General features: G+C 40.1%; 1 protein-coding gene across 1 annotated transcript; it reads right to left on the bottom strand.

The window, feature by feature from the left end:
* Positions 1-218: 218 nt before the first annotated feature.
* Positions 219-15,967, bottom strand: LOC124140867. The gene is made up of 6 exons (XM_046508674.2): positions 15,763-15,967; positions 12,023-12,054; positions 5,764-5,990; positions 4,984-5,080; positions 3,867-4,062; positions 219-798 (listed from the first exon to the last, which is right to left on the bottom strand). Exons 1-6 carry the CDS (start codon positions 15,876-15,878, stop codon positions 501-503), a joined length of 966 nt encoding a protein of 321 aa, XP_046364630.2. The 5' UTR covers positions 15,879-15,967; the 3' UTR covers positions 219-500.
* Between the last annotated feature and the right edge of the window lie 1,511 nt (positions 15,968-17,478).

Consider the following 17,478-nt stretch of genomic DNA (forward strand, 5'->3'; position numbering starts at 1 on the left):
GTCGCCTTTTACGACAAGCATAGTCGCCTTTTACGGCAAGCATGGGTTGCTGAAGACCTTTTCTACCCCGGAATCTTCACGGGTCCACTTGAGCGAGTGAGTGCGTTGGGTTTACCACAGCTTCTGACAGTATTCCAGATATATCAGGGCGTGTCAGCTTAATGTGGGAGGAAAGCCCAAAGTGATGCAGGTCTTAGAAGCTTACCACTTTGGGGAAACCCATGAGCATGGGTATGGTGCTGACATACCTAGAAACATAATTGGAGCAAATCAAAATTCGAACCCATGATCTAAGGTTTCTGGCATGCCCAAGGGACGGTACTCTGATGACTGGGCCACCCATACCCCAATTATTACTCGAGATCCATTTGTTCTCATAAATGTTACTCCATTATTTCAAGTGAAAACAATTTTCTGAATTTGAATCTAATGCTGAACTGAACCTCTACAGTCACACTTGTATGTCAACATAAGCAGCATGGAAATCAGTACAAAAATCTTCAGTATGTCATTTGTGAGAGGAAATCTGCCAGACTGTTTTTCTGCTGTGTCGGGGGTTTAGCTGACTTCTGTTCCTTGAGCATTTTCTCCAGCTGTTGATGCTTGTCTCTTCCTTTCTTCTTCTTCTTGGCGACGCCCCCCGACTTGACCCCCATGGACTCCAGCAAGGCTAACACAGGGGAGGATTTGTTTGTCCTAGGAGCCTGCCGGCAGTCCTTTTTCTTCAAATCAGAGGATTTTGTAATCTGCGACAAGGATCCGTCTTCTATTCCACTGTCTGGAGTTGTTATTGGTGTGCTGGAAAACATTTTAAAAATATTTTAAAACAACTTTCAAAGGGGATTTTATTCAAATTACCTTAATTTTACTGGATCCCAGTGACTGTATGTTATTAATTTAACCTTGTTAACAAAATGTAGAGCAAGTAAGTTTGTTTTGTTTACTATTCATACTTTTATCGTTGAAAGAGTAAATAATGGTAAGGTGGGAGGTGAAGTAAACTGAATTGTCAGACGAAGCACACACAAATTTTCTTTTCTAAAATGTTTATGTCTGTATGTGAGGATCTTCTGCGATGCGGAGGCTCCTTCCAGAAAAAAGCCCTGGCAGCCAATTAACGAAGCTGTCTTAGCGCAGGTCATAGCTCTGTTAAGTCTATTCACGAAACTGTCTGATTGACTGATATAAAGGTGTCGTAGCGAAATCAATCTTGGCTAAGTCTATTCTTGAAGCTGTCTCAGTGCTAAGATTGATGGCTAAGTTTGTTCCGGAAGCTGTCTTAGCGCTAAGAATGACATAAAAGTGTCTTAGTGAAATAATTCTTGGCTATGTCTATTCTTGAAGCTGTCTCAGTGCTAAGATTGATGGCTAAGTTTGTTCCGGAAGCTGTCTTAGCGCTAAGAATGTCATAAAAGTGTCGTAGCGAAATAAATCTTGGCTATGTCTATTCTTGAAGCTGTCTTAGCACTAAGTTATGTAAAGTTTATGACAAAAATTAAGACAGGGTCGGACCTCACTTTCTCGTTAATTTTAGTTGAAACACAAGCAGTGTGTTTGCATGCTATCACCGTGACCTTTTCTATCAAGGGCATTTATTTAGAAGCTGAGAGTGGTTTCCCTTTGACTCTGAGTACAACGTATGAAATATATGTAACGTCTAATGGAGTGAGCACCTTGTCGATTATGTATAGATGGATGGCGTGCTGTTTGAAAATCATTTAATCCATGAATGAATTATTTATTACGAATGATAAAGGAAAAAGATTATTCTTCAGTGTTGTGTAAAAAATGCATAATATATATAAGGTCAGTTTGCAGTCTAGGTAGGTTGATTCCCATGACATTCCTTCCCAAATTATAAATTTGTCTCTCAGGGAGCATCGCATGAACCATGTCGCAATGGTTGGACATCCTGTATGAACAGATGTTTTCATTGTAATATGCTCAGGATATCCTTCTCCCATCTAGCAAAAGGATGTTTGTTCAAAGTGTTATTTCTTGTCCTGTTTCCCTCTTGCTTGATGGGGGACGGTTGGGTAGCCTAGTGGTTAAAGCGTTCGCTCGTCACGCCGAAGACCCGGGTTCGATTCCCGACATGGGTACAATGTTATGAAGCCCATTTCTGGTGTCCCCTGCCGTGATATTGCTGGAATATTGCTAAAAGCGGTGTAAAGCCATACTCACTCACTCACTCACTCACTCACTCACTCACTCTTGCTTGATGTGAGATCCTACAGCGTGAGTGAGTATGGTTTTACTCTGCTTTTAGCAATATTCCAACAATATCACAGTGGGGACACCACAAATTGGCTTCACACATTGTACCCATGTGGGGAATTGAACCCCGGTCTTTGGTGTGACAAGCAAACGCTTTAACCACTAGGCTACCCCATCGCTCCTAAATAGTGTCAGTTAACAGGAGATAGATTAAGCTTAAAGGATATCACAAGGAAATCCTGAACATATTACAATGAAACATACATACAGGATATTTTACAAAGTTCTATTTTCATTTCATTGTTGTGAGTATCAAGGATGAAACAAGTGATTTTCAACTTGCAAACTTTCGTCAAGATTTGTTTTATTCTAGATGCTCAAAAGACATGCACAAATGACCTTATTCTATGCTAAATAAAAATCAGCATCACCATGAAATTTCCAAATAATTATTATTTCCTCTTGCGATTCATCCCTTATTCTTTGTCTTTTGAAACTTTCCGACAAATTTTAGAAAAAATTCCATATTTAATAAACCAGCATAGCATCCAATGGCCTTTTACTTGACCTTGTGATTTTGACTCGCCCCAGGATAATATAGTTATCGCACACAAGGGTTTGAAATAATATTGTAAACAATATTAGTTGAATGATATAGCATTGTGCAACATTTAGACAAGTTGTTGTTTTGAGTTGAACATTGTTCTTTTCCAAGGTTAAGCAGTGGACTCCTATCATCCTAACTTTGTTTACAAATTATTTCAGACATTTTGCAAACGAATGACAAGAAAGCAAATTTTGTTTCGTAAGTCGCCAAGATTTGTCTTAATAGCTATGACAGCTTTGAGAATAGGCCGCCTGTTGAAGTTGCCATAGAAATACCCAAGAATGCTTACAAAAAAGACTTAATTCATATGTACAAAGAACACATTACATGGTAGAGTAATGAAAAAAATCGTATTATTTCTAAGGCCAACTTGGTTTACGAATCCGCTGACTCGTGAAAAAAATATATAAAATAAAAGCAATGGTTCTTTTTATTCCACTGACCAGAAATCAGTAAAATGTGAAAAAAAAAATAAAATTTACTATCGCTGTTGATACAAATAAATGATTTTAAATACTGTAATTTAAACCTGTTGAAAATTTGTCTGAAAGTTTCAAAAGACAAAGAATAATGACGAATCGCAAGAGGAAATAATAATTATTTGGAAATTTGAATGTTTTCAACTTTATTTTGGCGTTGAGGTGAAATGGGGTTTAATGTCGCGTCCACGATTATTGCACTTATATAGCGACATGCATGCACGTGTGTGTGTCTGCTTGTACTAGTCAGACTGATGCTGATTTATAGTGCTAGCTCACTGAGATACCATGCCGCAGTTTTAACATGAATACCCCACTCAGACACAGCATACTGACTCCGAGCCGACCAGTCCTTGTTTTAGCCCCTTAATGCCGAGTGCCAGACAGGGTAACAACAAGTACCATCTTTAAACGTCTTTTGGTATGACGCGGCCGGGGATCGAACCCCGGACCTTCCGCTCTCCGGGCGGACACTCTACCATATGACCACGGAGGCTGTCTGTAAAACAAAAGAAAATGACTGGCCTAATCACAAATGTGGCAATGCTGGGATTAAAGACTACCTTGTGCCAAGTGGTGCACCAACATTTTTCTTCTTCAAATTAGTTTTGGCAGACCCTATGCTGATTGGCCGACTGGATCCGTTGGTAGTGCCACCAATAAACTCATCAGGGGAGATCACTGAGAGAGGCGACACTGATGCTTTCTTAGGTTTCTTTTTTCTTTTCTTGGTAAAAGATTCTTCTTTCTCTTCAATTTCTACAAAATTATATCACATTTCAACGACAAAAAATCAAGTTAATTCTGGTTGGTCACAGTACTGTCACCATAAAAGGTTATGGCATCTAACCCTTGAAAGCAAATATTCAAATTCAAAGTGTGCTTTCTTTGCATCCTGACCATTTCAAAAGAGAGTAGTTTGACGCCACTTATTTTGTATTCTTTTCACATCATGGCCTGTCAGCATGTTGTGGGAAATCACAATAGGGCAAAGTGATGCTGATCTGAGACGTTCAAACTTATGGTACTGACAAGTTAAGAAACATAATCAGGGTGAGTCAGGGATACACAACCTTAGTAAAATCTAAATATTTTTTACATTTGTATACTTATCCTGCACTAATACGTCTGAGGGTGCATTAAGGAGTAATGCAGGATAAGTAAATAATTTAGTAAAATCTAAATATTTTTTTACATTTGTATACTTATCCTGCATTACTACGTCTAAGGATGCATTAAGGAGTGATGCAGGATGAGTAAATAATTTAGTGAAATCTAAAATCTTTTTACATTTGTAAAACTTATCCGGCATTACTCCTTAATGCATCCTCAGACATAGTAATGCACGGTAAGTAAAAAATATAGGTTTCTGTTTTGTTTGCTATTGATCACCACACCGCAGTCTGTAAATAATCCAGTCTGGACCAGACAATCTAGTGATTGACATCATGAGCATCGATCCACGCAATTGGGATACGATGACATGCATCAACAAAGTCAGCGAGCCTGACCACCTGATCCCGTTAGTCGCCTCTTACGACAAGAATAGTTGCCTTTTACAGCAAGCATGGGTTGCTGAAGACCTATTTTTAACTCTTCACCATAGGATTCTGGCAAAGGGACATAACTCTGCACATCAAATTGCAGCACCTTAGACACTGTATCCAATCCTCCACTTACCTATTGGTTCTCGCCATGACAAAAGCTGTTTGACACGGTCAGAGCGACCCTGACATTTTGTCTTTGTAGTTTTACCACACGTGTTACACGACACTGTCTGCAATAGAAGCAAACGGATTGAACATCTGACATCACATGGGAACCGGCAGGGAGGGTTTTACACAGCTTTCATCAATCTCAAGATTGCTCTGACAAACTGTACCACCTGAAGGCCTCATGGGCCTATATACCCAGAACACTCACAGAATGCACTTCATGACATGCTTGTACACAGAAACAGAAAGATGTATGGTTTACATGCCAGGCAGTTTGCATAACTTAATTGACTCTTTCCACCAACTTGAAAAAAACACTTGTAGTTGCATATTTGAGAGAATGAGTCAGTGAACGAGTGAGTGAGTTGGGTGGGTGAGTGCTTGAGTGAGTGAGTGAGTGAGTGAGTGAGCAAGCGAGTGTAGCTTTACACCACCGTCTTTCAAAGGCACTAAATATCCCCCTGAATGGGCATACACATTGTGAGTGAGTATGTTTTTAGGCCGCTTTTAGCAATATTCCAGCAAAATCACAGCGGGGGACACCAGAAATGGACTTCACACATTGTACCCATGTCGGGAATCGAACCCTTCGGAGTGACGAGCGGACGCTTTAACCACTAGGCTACCCGACCGCCCCTCAAACTGAAAAAAAAACCCCGAGAAGATGTCCCTTAAGCGCTATTGACCTAGTTTGAGATGCACATGGACCTATTAACTCTGATCCCATGGGATACACGCTACATACCAGGACATTCCTGCTGTTGAGGTACCCCTTCACCATCTTCAGCTGGCACTTGCTGAGGGTCGGGTGTAACGACGAGGAGGCAGAGGCGGACATCGACTGTTGCACATATCGATCCAACAACTTCTTCAGCTTCTTTGTCAGCGGTGTCCTGGGAGCCAGTCTCACCTTACGGTTGTTGCTGGTGAATATTGTACAGCACAGCTGACAGTGTGGGGTGAGAGGGGGGTCTGAAACAGTCAGGTGTCAGGGATTTATCTAGACCTGCTCAGAGTCCCATGTTCAGTCCAAAGTCTGCAGCAAATGTTAGTAAAAAATCCCAAATTGGATTCTAAAATTTCCCAAATCATGCTAATATAGTTACATAACCATCTTCCCGAGGCATATCACTCATATCACTGGCATTTGGTTTAAACAAAATGGTGACGCCCAGTCAAGACTAACCAATTGATAAATACAATCTTTATTGTAATAAATAGGTCTTACTTTACGAAGTGCATCAAAACATGTGAGCACCTTGATTAAAAACATGAAAAAAAATCGAAAATATATGTTGACGCCGAGTTGTCGGTACACATGCTTTGCAAATCCTGCAATCGACCGAAATCTGCATGGCAGTTTACGAACCGGATGTAGATTTCATTTCACGACTCCTTAGTCCAGACTAAATATAACTCCATAATAGCTGCATAGTTCATAGTCAGTTAACTCCCTTTCCTTGGGAAGATGTTATATAACTAATGTTTTGTTTTGTTAGTTTATTGTTTAACGCTGCACTTAGCAATATTCCAGCTATATGACGGCGGTCTGTAAATAATCAAGTCTGGACCAGACAATCCAGTGATTGACATCATGAGCATCGATCTTCACAATTGGGATCAATGACATGCATTAACCAAGTCAGAGAGCCTGACCACCCGATCCTGTTAGTCGCCTTTTATGACAAGCATAGTCGCCTTTTACGGCAAGCATGGGTTGCTGAAGACCTATTCTACCCCGGGTCTTCACGGGTATGTAACTAATGTGATGGCTTGACAGAGGTGACTTGTATTTCACAAATAACAGAACCAATGAAGAGGCTTAATGCTTTGTAATACAATTATTGTATGGAATTACTTGTTAAAATACCTTAGAATTTGGGAAAACAAGAACTTTAAAAAATCCCGAATTTGAACATCAATTTGTTTGCCAAGGGCACTTACCAATTTGGTGTCGCACCGTGTAAACACAAAATGGCGACATGTGCTGGAGTTACACACGCGACCAGTCATCGTAGAAAAAAACAACGCAAGATAAACATATTTTCATTGCATATAAGGTTTGTGCACGCACTTGTGATGTGTTTCATTCCAGGTCGCCTTATACACGGAGTATAGGATTTTGGGTTGATTTCGAAGGCCTGTAAAGGGGGGTCGTCTTATACGTGGGGTCGCCTTATACACAGCGATATACGGTAGTTATGGAGTCCTAGGTCCTTGGTTGTTGACCTTTAAGGAGCATCGGGAGATGCTTGATTCCTTAACAAATTACAAATACCGTAAATGTTTGTTTGTTGTTTAAATTCACTCTCTGCAATATTCCAGCTATATGACAGTGGCCTGTAAATAATCAAATAGGGACTAGACATTCTAGTGTTTGATATTGTGAACATCGAACCATGCTGTCGGGGTACGATGACTGGCCATCAAGTAGGGCTGGGGCAATACACCAACTGTGAGATCCGATATGTATCACAATACCTTGCTAACGATCAAATATGTACCACAATATGTGCATGTGCTGGTATCTGTGGTACATAAGTCATCTTTTTCATGGACAGGATGGCTTGCACACTAACGATTTACAGTTGGCAGTGTCAAGTATAGCGCAATGGATGAAAATATTTATGTTTCCACTACTCATTTATTATTTATTTATTACTCATAATTAGTGTTTGGTGTAACATTTATTAAAGAATACATTTAAGGTAAGAATCAACACTTTTTACGCAGTGTGCGATTATGATCGATACTTGTATCGAGAAGTAACAAATCGCGATCCACCAATGCATCAGTGTATCGTCCCGCTACTACCATCAACCAAGTGAGCGAGCCTGACCACACTATCCATTTGGTCACCTCCTACAGCCACATAGGTTGCTTGAACCATGGGGAACAGATACAGTAAAAATTTGTTCAAATACCTTGATCGTCTATACATTCAGGGTTCAACTTAATCATGTTAATGAATCTGTATTGACACTACTGTTCGATTATGAATTTACTTCTCAAAATGATACATGTGCATTGCAATACCTTGGTAACACTCTCTTTGCTGGGCTATATTCTTTAAAAAAAACAATATTTTCTAAAGGTTGCAAACCCATAGGTAGATTTGTCTTCTGTTTTTTTGTTTTTTTAATGCTGCTGGAATCGATATTCCAGCTATGGACAATAATCGAGTCTGGATCACACAACCCAGTGATTGATAACATAAGCATCGATCCACGCAACTGGGATATGATGACATCCATCAAGTCACCAAGTCTGACCACCAGATCCATGTAGTGGGAGGTCTGAATCGAGTTTTGAATTTTTCCACACCTATCCACTAAGGGTGTGCGGTATTATTGGTATATCGGTAAATTGAGGTTCATTCTTTCCATCGTATCACAATTTCATTTTTGCATGCTCGACATATCGGGTGAAGTCAAATAGCGATTTTTTAATGTTATTTTCTTGCCAATGTTAATAACCATCCCTACTATCTACAACGAATTGCGCACCCAAAATAATAAATATACCGCCAAATTTAGAGACTCTCCTTTCAGATTCTGATCCTAGATTACTCCTTGAACTCTGTAACCTTCAATATGTAAACATTTAAGGTTGAGATAAAAATGTCAATCTCAAAACAAAATGGTGATTATCTTGGCTATCAGGACAATAAATAAGACAACAAGTGTGATATCATGATCGTGTATGTTGATATAACTGTTACTGACTCATAAATAGATATATAGATCATTAGATACAGCCTGTATCACTTGACCCTTGAATCCTTATACACCTCCCTTCTTCTCAGTCACTGACACTCACAATCATGCTAATGATAATATTAACACATTCTGTATTTCCCCAAGTTATATCTGTAGTTCTTCAGGGCATTGTAATATTGTGCAGGGGTTTACGCAATGCACAAATGTAGAGAATAGACGCAGAATAAACTAGAAAGTGTTTTTACTCGTAAAAACATATTTCTCCCCCCACTCCCCTAACCCCCATTCATTCGTTTACTTCACGTTAAACCCCATCTCTTCATTCCCACCCTCCATTACTAAATAACAGAGACATAAATAGAACTCCTAGAAATTTCAAACAACTAATGGGCACCACTTCAGCGTCTAATCAACACCACTAATCCCTCAATCATTTACCCACCTGACAGTGTAGTCATCTAAGTAGCACAGTTTTCTTGTTACTGAAGTATTTGTAGAAAATCCACTTAAAGTACTAATAGAGTTTGGACACAAATATATTAATATCCCCAACATATCAGAAATGATGTAGCAATGTTATATGGCACAAAGGAAAGTCTCTGTGATGTAATTGCTCGTGTATCTGACTCTGCAGGTCTTCTACACAATGACATATGTGATGTCATGGAAACTGTAATAGCAAGGCACCACACCAGCTCTCTGATGTGAAAGATCCTTGACATAAATATGGTCAATAACAGTTTCTTTCCTGGTAGTGGACACTTCAATCAGCTGCGTGAAGGGTTCTTGCAGAAGAGGTTGCGCTTTGTTTGTATTGAGGTCAATGTTGAAATCTCCCAGAAGAACTGTACTGTAAGTCGGAGATAGGTCCAACATTCTGTTCAACTCTTGTCTGAAGTAGGGAATGGGAAGGGTTGGTGGTCTGTACACAGAGAAAACAGAAATTGATGAACACTGCAACTGGATGCCAAGGCATTCCAGTCCTACACATGAAGTGTCAATGACTTTGTAGGAAAGATCCTGATGGATGAACATAGCTACTCCACCCTTTCCTCTTGTTTTCAATGAGTCTGGTACACTAGAGGCTGAGTTGTACTGATTTCCCCTGCTACATGTCAGAACATTGTGGGTAGGCAGTGGGTTAGTAAATGACTGATTTGGAAGAAGCCATGTTTCTTGAAGGGCTATGATGTCTGCAGCTGGCAGAAATCTATTTGCTGTGAAATCTTTCAAGTGAGGGAGAAATCCTTCAGTGTTGTGGCCCACAAGCACCAGGGAATTTGCATAATCAGGAATGTTTGGTGGTACTAGGTTATTCCATCTTGGCAAACTTGTAGCAAGCGGCATTTCTGAAATGGCATTTTCTACCCTGCTGTCTGCATAGATTCCACTTGGTTTATAATCGTCCTTAATGAGGAACAAGCCATTGAGTGATGTCACTCTACTTAGCGCAACATAAGCCATCCCTGCTTTAAATATTCTGTCTAATGAAACAACAGCCTTGTCTGTGGTCATTCCCTGCACTTTGTGCACAGTCACCGCCCATGCCAATTTAAGTGGAATTTGGTGACGGGTAACTTTAATTGGCTTGTGCTGAATAGGTTCTTTTTCAGGTTTGATGACCATGGAACATGGGTCAATTCTTGGTGGAGGTGGATGAGATTTCCTTGCGTTGCCAAAAACAATATGTCTCCCTCCATTCTGGGGGAGACATAAATATACAGCTTCCCGAGGGACGCACAACAGTATTCCAGTTATATCACGGCGTGTCAGCTTAATGTGGGAGGAAAGCCCGAAGTGACGCAGGTCTCAGATGTTTACCACTTTGGTGAAACCCACGAGCACGGGTATGGTGCTGACAAACCTAGAAACATAATCGGGGCGAACCGGGATTCAAACCCACAATCATAGGTTTCTGGCGTGCCCAAGGGACGCAACTCTGCACAGCGAATTGCGGCGCCTTAGACGACTGGGCCACCCGTGCCCCCTCCATCAATCATAACCACTGTCCACATTATCATTGATTCATTCCAGGCTCTAAAGTAATTATCTAAATATACAGTACATTTCATTACTGTACAGGACCCTCATACTGCCAATAAGGACCCTTAAAAGTAATTATTGGGGTCCCCTTGACCCCCACTTTCCTAAGTCCTTATGAAACCCTGATTGTGTATTAGTACTCTTGCTATTGGGGGTGCTATGATTTACCATGTTAGGTAAAATTGGGTTACGTTCAAGATGAACGGTATTGCACTTATATATTGATGTGCATGCATATGTGTGTCTCTGCTTGTTTTAATCCAGACTAATGCCGTTTTTCCAGTGCCATCCCACTGAGATACCAATCAGATTCAACCTCTGTCACTTGCATTTGATTCAAACAAAATGGTGGTGCCCAGTCAAGACAATCTGATCAATAATCAAGATCTATATTGTAATAAAACGGGTCTTACCCCACGAAATGCATTAAATCATGTGAGCACCTTGATTAAAAACATGAAAACATTTTTAAAATATGAGTCAAGGCCCATTTGACGATACACAGGCTCCGCAAATCCTAAAATCGACCGAAATAATCACGGCAGTGAACATTCTGTTTATGAACTGAATGTCGATTTGTTCCATAATTTTGATTGGACAATGCGTAGACTCGTTAATCCAACCAAAATATAACTCCCTAATTCCAGCCAAGTTCAGCAAGAGTGGAAACTTGACTTTTGTAATCAGTTACCGTAACTCCCTTGCCTCAGGAAGATGATCGTCAGTGTGAATGTAGTCTGTGATTACATACCATTTATGGGCATATTGTGTGTATGTTTGTTTGTTGGTTAACTCCACACTCAGCAATATGAAAATAATGGAGTCTGGACCAGACAATCCAGTGATTGATATCATGAGCATCGATCAACGCAATTGGGATACGATGACATGAATCAACCAAGTCAGTGAGTCTGACCACCTGATCCCATTAGTCGCCTCTTACAACAACCATACGGCAAGCACAGGTTGCTGAAGACCAATTCTAGGCCGGATGTTCATTGAGTCAATGTTCCTTTTTCACAATTCAATTTGAGATCCACAGCACTCAATGTCCTCCCATTGGCTGCACTATTTCAATGTTTAAAAAATAAATGTATTTTACTTTGGTTTTGTTTGTTTGTTGTTTAACTGTTGTTGCACTTAGCAATATTTCAGCTAAATGGCCTAAAATAGTTTTGGTTCCCATGCATAAAATCTTAATAACAAATTTGACAAAATTGGTAGCTAAGTTATTGTTCCTACCTTTGGACATTTTAAAAGTCTTGGCTCTGAATCTGAAACAGTAATAAGAATAGATTTTCATCTGCAGTTGACATGCCATTAGTACAGATATACGTAGACTACAGAAAGCGGAGTGAGTGAGTAGATACAGAAATAGGTGAGGTGAGGTGAGGTGAAATGGGGTTTAACGTCGCGTCCAAGATTATTGCACTTATATAGCGACGTGCATGTGTGTGTGGCTGCTTGTACTAGTCCGGACTGATGCCGATTTATAGCGCTAGCTCACTGAGATACCATGCCGCAGTTTAACATGAATACCCCACTCAGACACAGTATACTGACTCTGAGCCGACCAGTACTTGTTTTAGCCCCTTAATGCCGAGCGCCAGACAGGGTAACAACAAGTACCATCTTTTAACGTCTTTTGGTATGACGCGGCTTGGGATCGAACCACGGACCTTCCGCTCTCCGGGCGGACGCTCTACCACTAGACCACGGAGGAGGTTTACAGAAATAGGCTGCACTCATTGTGCCCATGTGGGGAGTCTTGAATTCTTTATTCAGTACAGTACAGGCCACAGGCCCTTTGTACAAAATGTATGGCATATTTATGGCAACAGTCACAATGAAAAAATATGTGTTCTCTCTTCTTCACTGTGATACAGATAACCTGGAGCTTCGGAAAGCAAACACTTCAACCACTAGTCTACCACACTTCTGCAGAAAAGTAACACAATAACAATAGATGTACGAGGAATTCCAGAATATCTAGTTATAGATCATGTGTTATCATCGTTCAAGGTGCAACTGTAGTGCAAAAGTTCAACCTTGTTGGTACATACACTATATGGTACAGCCGACATCCACACACGGATACATTGCTCCACACAAAGACGTATATAGACGTCTTTGCTCTATATAACTAATAGGGGGTATTCATATGAGTGAGTGAATGAGTTTGGTTTAATGCCGCTTTTAACAGTATTCCAGTTATATCGCAGCGTGTCAGATTAATGTGGGAGGAAAACCTGAAGTGATGCAGGTCTCAGACGTTTACCACTTCGGTGAAACCCACGAGCACGGGTATGGTGCTGACAAACCTAGAAACATAATCGGGGCAAACCGGGATTCGAACCCACAATCATAGGTTTCTGGCGTGCCCAAGGGATGCAACTCTGCACAGCGAATCGCGGCGCCTTAGACGACTGGGCCACCCATGCCCCCTATTCATATGAAGATTACAGCACAAGAATTGGTACATGCGGTGATACGTGGACCCATTTCCGTAAAGTGGGTCTGTCTGTCGACAAGGGGTGGGGCCCAGCCTACAGCATATCACCATATGGGAAACTTTAACCCAGTTTCTGTGTAGTAGAGATATTAGCACTTATGGACATGGAGTATAATTGACGTGGCAAGCTACAAGTGTATACATATTACCATTAATATGGTTCATGGTTTAGAATAATAAACACACTCACTCACATTGTGGGTTCAAATTTCAATAATTTTTTGCATGTCTCAAAAGATATACTTCATTATAAAATAATATTACAATAATATAGTCATTACTTTGAAAAGATTTATTATGAAAAAATATTAATAACTTTGCAACTGTAGATATATCAATGTTGACTGTATCATGTATACCACTAAATGATTGTGTCAACCTAATAACACATGTTCCTTGAAAACAATAACAAACGTTTCATAACAAAGTCATTGTTGTTGAAACATTTTACTGGCTTTGTTTTCATAATACTGTATTCAACGTAATATGCACCCCGCTCTAATAAGCACCCACGGCGATATTTGCTAACATATTGGCTAGTGAACAATCCCAATTAGCACCCCTTCCGATTGATCAATGTACACAAGACTTATTTGTTAGTGTTTGATACACACTTGTGTGTTGTATGCATCCTTAATTATGGGATATTAAATTCAGGAAAAATATATCTGTCGTATATAATACTCACAGATTTTTCTTTTCTATCATTTCAGGCTGTCAGCATAAACCAGGAAATTTACGATCTTTCAACTCTGTTTTTTAACCAAAATTTTATTCTAATGAGCCCTCTATATTTGTTTTCTAATTTTATATTACATAAATATGTGCTATATTCTCATTCCTGGATTGTCTGGTCCAGACTCGATTATTTACAGACTGTCATCATATTGCTGGAATATTGCTGAGCGCGGCGTTAAACAACAAACAAACTAACATTCCTGATTCCTGAAGGTAGCCTACCACATGCAAATTACAGTTTGTTTTATCTTCAGGGTTAGCCTGCAACCTCGGGGTATCGCGGTACTTGTCATGTACGCTAAATGGAACAAAATGCACTCATTAACCTTTATGATTATTCGTGTTCTCTAGATCAGATATCATTCATGTTATCAAACAATGCATATTTTACTGATAAAAGTTCATTATTTACATTAGTCGTTCCGAGTAAAACCCGGGCCTCGCGCTCTGTTCGACAAGGGAGAGAACTCCATCGTATCGCGGTACAGAGAAAAGTTGTGTATGGAGGTCCGAATTGGACAAAAAGAGGACATAATTCTACCAACCACTTGGTATGATCATGCCAGACATCAGTGATTTGTCCAGACAAGTGCAAAGACAGCACAAGTAAAATTCTAAATGTGTTATCAGCAATTGGTATTCAATTCATTTTTACCGAAAAGTAAAAGAAAAATATTTTTATAAGTCAACAACAAAATATCAGAAATGATATTTTAAGATTGTTTAAAAAAAATTGGATGACAATAATTTGTCACAAAATAGAAAAAAGTTAAAAGTCAACAATAAATATATAAAAAGCACTCCTAGTATGCCCAAAGTATGTATTTATCTTTTGGTTACTAGTGAAGAACGTATTTCTAAGTTTGGCATTATGGCCCTTATGATCTCCCAATAGATTCTGGGCACAGAGCGGGAAAAAATGTGCGGACTACGTAACTACCGTTACCTCATTAGTCTCCATGAATATGCAGATGAGCTAGTTCAGGTCGATAGAGAAAGTTTACTTGGGGAACTGCGGGTTATATCGTTGGCCATTGATAGATGGGGGTAAGGCAATATTACAACAGATGCCAGAAATTAATATGTATCAACGGATTAATAACTCCTTACTTACAGCAGACAGAACATTCCGAGGAAATTGAAATTGTTTACGAAGTGCGCACTTCCTGGTTACCGATTTGCATTAATAGACAGCCGCTAAGAGGCGTGTCCCGCGTGAACTATCGGAAATCACAAATGCCGCGATACGATGAATGCCGCGGTACCATGGGGTCCGAGTATACATATGTGCGCTTTATGACAGCATATAGGTACTTGTTTGTTTGTTTATCATCTAACGTCGCACTCAGCAATATTCCCGCTTTCTGACGGCGTCTGTTAATAATCGATTCTGGACCAGACAATCCAGTGATTGACATCATGAACATCAATCCACGAAATTGGGATACGACGACGGGCATCAAACAAAATCTGCGAGCCTGACCACCCGATCCCGTTAGTCGCATAGACGCCTTTTACAGACTTGCATCAATAGGTAGGTGTATGGTAGAAAAACAAAATTGCGCCGTATTGATCGTCTGAATCAAAGCTATCTTATCGTGTTTATGTACAGCTACGAATTCCTGTGATTAGGCCAACAGATATCACCAGCCACAGGGTCATGTAGCTAATAACAATAACAAACCAACTCGGGGAAACTCGCAGACGAGGCCGAGACAAAACAAGGACATACATGCAGTATCTTGAATACTCAGGTTGGGTCTTTAACAGGTTTTCACCCAAGTTATTCAATGCCCTGGCTTGATTTTCGTAAGTCTTTGGAGGCGCTTCCATCGTGTTTACTGTCATCTGAAACACGTTGGTTTCTGACCCGGAAGTTATTTGCTGAGGTCGAATGTGTTCGGCTAGAGTCGTAACTATTCGGGTAACTATTCTCATTTCATCGGCAAGTTCCGCTTTCTTCCGTACACGGCAGGTTGCGTGGGTGTGAACGTGACATATTGCGTGACACTACTAAATGGGAAAATAAGTAAGGATAAGATATATGGATGAACATCGTCTTTTTTACAATTAGGAGCGACGTATATATATACCTGATAGGAGGCAGTGTTTATACTGTATAAACACTGGTATATATACTTGTCAACCATACTCTGTACATCACTTGCTTGATAACAGTGTTAGAACCAACACCGAAACGTCGCTCCTACTTGTAATAAAGAAGTTGTTCATCGATATATCTCATCCTTACTTGGCACCCCAACTTCTAAATGCCTCCCAAAGAAGTTAAATGGGAAAGATAATGTATAGATATGCATTTGGTTGCCATGATGGTAACTTGAACTATTGTACTTTCACCAACAAACATTGCTAACAAGTCACCGCACAGGGATTTGATCTACCCTCAAGTGTTTGTTAGAGGATACGTTGGCAATCAATACAGCGTTAGAGGTCATGTCATGGTCTATACTTAGATATTATATAAGAAGTACGTGGATCAGGGGATTATTGCTTTCAATCAAGGAACCAGTCTTGTACTACTCTAATAGTTGGTTGGCTGGCTGGTTAGTTAGAACAGAGACCATATAACGTATATGGCCTCTGGTTAGAAATAAACGAGTGACACAGTAAATTATATAAATTAGTTCGTGTAGTTCCACAGTACAGTACAGAAATTATTAGCTGTAAGTTAGTGGTTTGGGGTGGGTTTTTTTCGGGCTGATCGCGATTGTGTTGGTTAATACAGAGACCATATACCGGTATATGGTCTCTGGTTAATATAACAAATCCCTTGTTGGGAGCGTGCCACGAGGCCGACGGGCATTATGGGTACGATTAAGGGGTGCGCAGAGAGTCACCAGGTGGACTTGCATTCTGTCGACCCACCCACCCAACTTTAATTCGCCCAGGTCATGCAGATTATCCCATATCCGTTATAATATCATTATCCAATGAACTGTCATGATATTCTTTATGCCAATGCCCCGGGTTCACACACACACACACAAATTACCTTGAAACAATATCTTAGCAGTACGATCTGTAATGTCTATTAAAAGAGTGCAAACAGTTTATGCAAGTAAAAACTGCCTTGATAAATCACCCATATCAAGGTCCACACACACACACACACACACACACACACACACACACACACATGACAAGATAGACACACACAAAATTATGGATAACAACTTCTTTTATACTGGGAAAAGCGACGTTTCGGTATAGATCCTAATACCGTTGTCAAGCAAGACTGAATGAGAGTACTTACTTACTTACTTACTTTGGAGATTTAACGTGCGCTTTCCGACTGATGCGTATTTCGCACACGGGCCCGGCCAGGCCATTTAATGTGTTTCCGAAAGGGGCGAAGGTGGTCTGTGCAACCCAAGAGGGGGGTTTTAGGGGTTGCTTATATAGAATTTGGGAATTTTGAGATTTGGAA

Source organism: Haliotis rufescens, unplaced genomic scaffold (genome assembly GCF_023055435.1).
Source record: "Haliotis rufescens isolate VD_foot unplaced genomic scaffold, xgHalRufe1.0.p SCAF_17, whole genome shotgun sequence".
In the NCBI taxonomy this organism is placed as follows: domain Eukaryota; kingdom Metazoa; phylum Mollusca; class Gastropoda; order Lepetellida; family Haliotidae; genus Haliotis; species Haliotis rufescens.

Excerpts from the sequence above, each read along its gene's own strand:
- LOC124140867 (XM_046508674.2), bottom strand. The coding sequence starts at position 15,878 with ATGACAGTAAACACGATGGAAGCGCCTCCAAAGACTTACGAAAATCAA. Across the intron at positions 5,991-12,022 it reads GACTTTTAAAATGTCCAAAG|ACCCCCCTCTCACCCCACAC; the intron begins GTAGGAACAATA and ends TGACTGTTTCAG. Across the intron at positions 5,081-5,763 it reads TCAACAGCAGGAATGTCCTG|ACAGTGTCGTGTAACACGTG; the intron begins GTATGTAGCGTG and ends CTTCTATTGCAG.